At 40.8% G+C, this 2,957-nt stretch overlaps 1 protein-coding gene across 1 annotated transcript; it reads left to right on the top strand.

Moving 5' to 3' along the window:
• Positions 1-2,180: 2,180 nt before the first annotated feature.
• Positions 2,181-2,711, top strand: LOC124889543. The gene has a single exon (XM_047401477.1). The coding sequence runs from the start codon at positions 2,181-2,183 to the stop codon at positions 2,709-2,711; it is 531 nt and encodes a 176-aa protein (XP_047257433.1).
• The last annotated feature ends 246 nt before the right edge of the window (positions 2,712-2,957 follow it).

The raw sequence follows: 2,957 nt of genomic DNA, 5'->3' as shown, positions 1-2,957 counted from the left end.
CCCCCTGATAACCATGCCACCCCCATCTGCCTCATCCCTAAATGCAGTAATGCTGAGAGTCTGAAAAGCTTTAGGCCCATAGGACTCTACAATACCTCATATAAACTTGTCACCAAGATTATTGTTAATAGAATTAAGCCTTACCTCCCTTCCATTATTGATTCAAGCCAAGCTAGTTTTCTAGCCAGTAGAAGGGCTCTGACCAAGAAATCATCATTCAGGAATACATTACCAATTTCAAAAAAATAAAGGATAGAAAAGCCAATATAATCCTAAAAATTAACCTTGAAAAGGCCTTTGACAAATTTGAATGGTCCTTCATCAAGGACACCCTCCTCTTCTTTGGCTTTCCTGTCAACCTTACTAAGCTTATCATGTCCTGTGTCACTACCTCTTCTATCTCTATCTTAGTTAATGGGTGCAGGACTGAGACCTTTAAACCAACCAGGGGGATTAGACAGGGTAACCCCATGTCTCTCTACATCTTCATTCTATGCATGAAAAGACTCTCAAGAGGCATAGAGTTTGAAGTTGAGGCCAAACACTAGCAACCCATAAGCATCACTACTAGAGGACCCAAGTTATCTCATCTTTTATTTGCTGATGACCTCACTCTTCTAGCTAGGGCTGGCCCTGGAAATTGCCATACCATGGTCAATATTTTGCAAGTCTCCAGCCTTCTTTCTGGCCAAACCATTAATAAGGCCAAGTCCAAGGTTATCTTCTCAAAAAACTGCACTCCTGAGAATGAAGCCTTGTATTCCAACATACTTCAGATCAGACCTAGCCAAGTCTTTGGCAAATATCTTGGCTACCCCATTTTTCACAGCAAGCCTAAGAACAGTGACTTCTAATTCATATTGGATAACATGGAGGCTAGACTTGCTGGTTGAAAAACAAAGCTCCTCAACATGACTGGTAGGACTGTGTTAACCAAATCCACTCTTAGAAGCATTCCCACCCACATCATGCACTACATTAATCTCCCCAGCAAAATCCATGAACATATTAATAAAATACAAAGGAATTTTGTATGGGGAAGCTATGAAGAGAAAAGAAAACTCCATCTTCTTAGTTGGGACACCATCACCAGACCTAAAGCTATGGGAGGGTTAGGACTCCATAGGAGTGAAACTAGGAATAGAGCCCTACATGTTAGTCTGGCATGGAGACTCCACACTAAGCCTAACAGTCTTTGGGGAAGAGTGCTCACTCACAAACACCATTACAATAGTACTACCACCCAAATTAGGACCTGGAAGAATGTTATAAGAGGTTGGAAGGATTGTGCTAAAGGAATAACCTGGTGTGTTAATAAAGTGGATAAAGTCAACTTCCTTCTGGATAACTGGATCCCCCACTTGGGTAGTATAAGGATGATCATCCATGGCCCATTGACTACCCATGATCTGACCCTTACTGTGCACAACCTCCACAACAATGGGAACTAGGACCTTAACCCCCTCTTCATGGATCTCCCTCAGTATCTAAAAGAGATCATCCTAACCACCCATCTTTCTCACAACTCTACTGAGGAAGACAGACCCACTTGGGTACTTATAAGTAATGGACACTTCAGTACTGGTAGTATGTACAATCTCCTCATTGAGCAGGAAGACCTGAACCATACCTATAGGGACTTCAGTTCAGCTTGGAAAGCTAATACTCCTAACAAGATGAAAACCTTTCTTTGGCTTTTGCTCCATAATAGACTCCCCACCAATGCTTACCTGAAACATATAGGTCTACCCATTTTATCTCTCTGTCATCAGTGCCAGACTCAGCAAGAAGAGACCCTTGACCACATTTTCTTCAAATGCCCTAATACCATCCAATTCTGGGATACACTCAGACACTCCTTTACGTTCAAGCCCAGGGAACTGCTTACCAGTATAACCGTTGCTAACTGGATAAGGAATGGCAAAAATTTAAAAGAAAAGCTTTTAACAACTGGATCAACTGGGAGATTCTTCTCCCCTACTGCCTTTGGACCATATGGTTATGCAGGAATGATAACAAATTCAATGATAGGAATAATCTTATCTCCCACCAGCAAACGATCAGACTGGCTACTGAATATAACTTGTTAGTCTCTACTGGAAAACCCAATACCCCATCCACTGACATAGCTACTATTAGCTGGAGTGCCCTTATCAGAGTTAATATAAAGGTTAACATAGATGGCTCAGCCCTTCAGAATCCGGGCAAAGAGGAGGGTCGGAGGTGTGTTAAGGAATCACGAGAGGAACTGGGTCTTAGGCTATCACATGTCCCTTCCCCTAACTACACCCACTATGGTGGAGCTGTTGGCCCTGAAATATGGCTTGACCATTGCAAAGGCTAACAATCTTCACCCCATTGACATTGAAAATAATTCTGCTGTACTATTAAATATGCTCCAAACTGATCACCCATTCTATCATAACATCTTGACGGAGTGCAGGCAATTATTGGAGGAAATGCAGCTAACAGTCCCAACAAAGGTTTACAGGGAGCAAAATAAAGTGACAGATGCGTTAGCGAAGGAAAGAGCTAGGACCATGCACCTAGAACCAAGACTCTTCTGGCAAATGCCATCTTTTGTTAATGATTTTGTACAAGCAGCTAGGGAGGGTACAACCTTTAATCGTAGAATTAAAAAGCCAACTATTATCCTACCAGGTCGGGATGTGGTCTTGAGCAATATTTCTTGTGGCTCCTACAATAGCTAGGAGCACCAACTGCTTAACTCATTGACCTTAATGAATATCCCTCTTCTCAACCAAAAAAAACATTGTTTTTATTAATATCGTAGTTTTACTATGTAATATTGACTCCACTTTTCTAAAATATTGTAGTAAAAATTACATATATAACGACATGTTTACTAGTATTTACTAAAAATTTCAACTATTTTTAAAATTTCATTACATCCCAACATTTAGCCTTTGAAGATACATATAAGTTAAGTTAGATAC

Source organism: Capsicum annuum, chromosome 12, assembly GCF_002878395.1.
Source record: "Capsicum annuum cultivar UCD-10X-F1 chromosome 12, UCD10Xv1.1, whole genome shotgun sequence".
In the NCBI taxonomy this organism is placed as follows: domain Eukaryota; kingdom Viridiplantae; phylum Streptophyta; class Magnoliopsida; order Solanales; family Solanaceae; genus Capsicum; species Capsicum annuum.
This window is presented reverse-complemented; position numbering and strand designations above follow the sequence as displayed.

What these genes read in the sequence shown, in the direction of transcription:
- LOC124889543 (XM_047401477.1), top strand. Translation starts at nt 2,181, where the DNA reads ATGGCTCAGCCCTTCAGAATCCGGGCAAAGAGGAGGGTCGGAGGTGTG.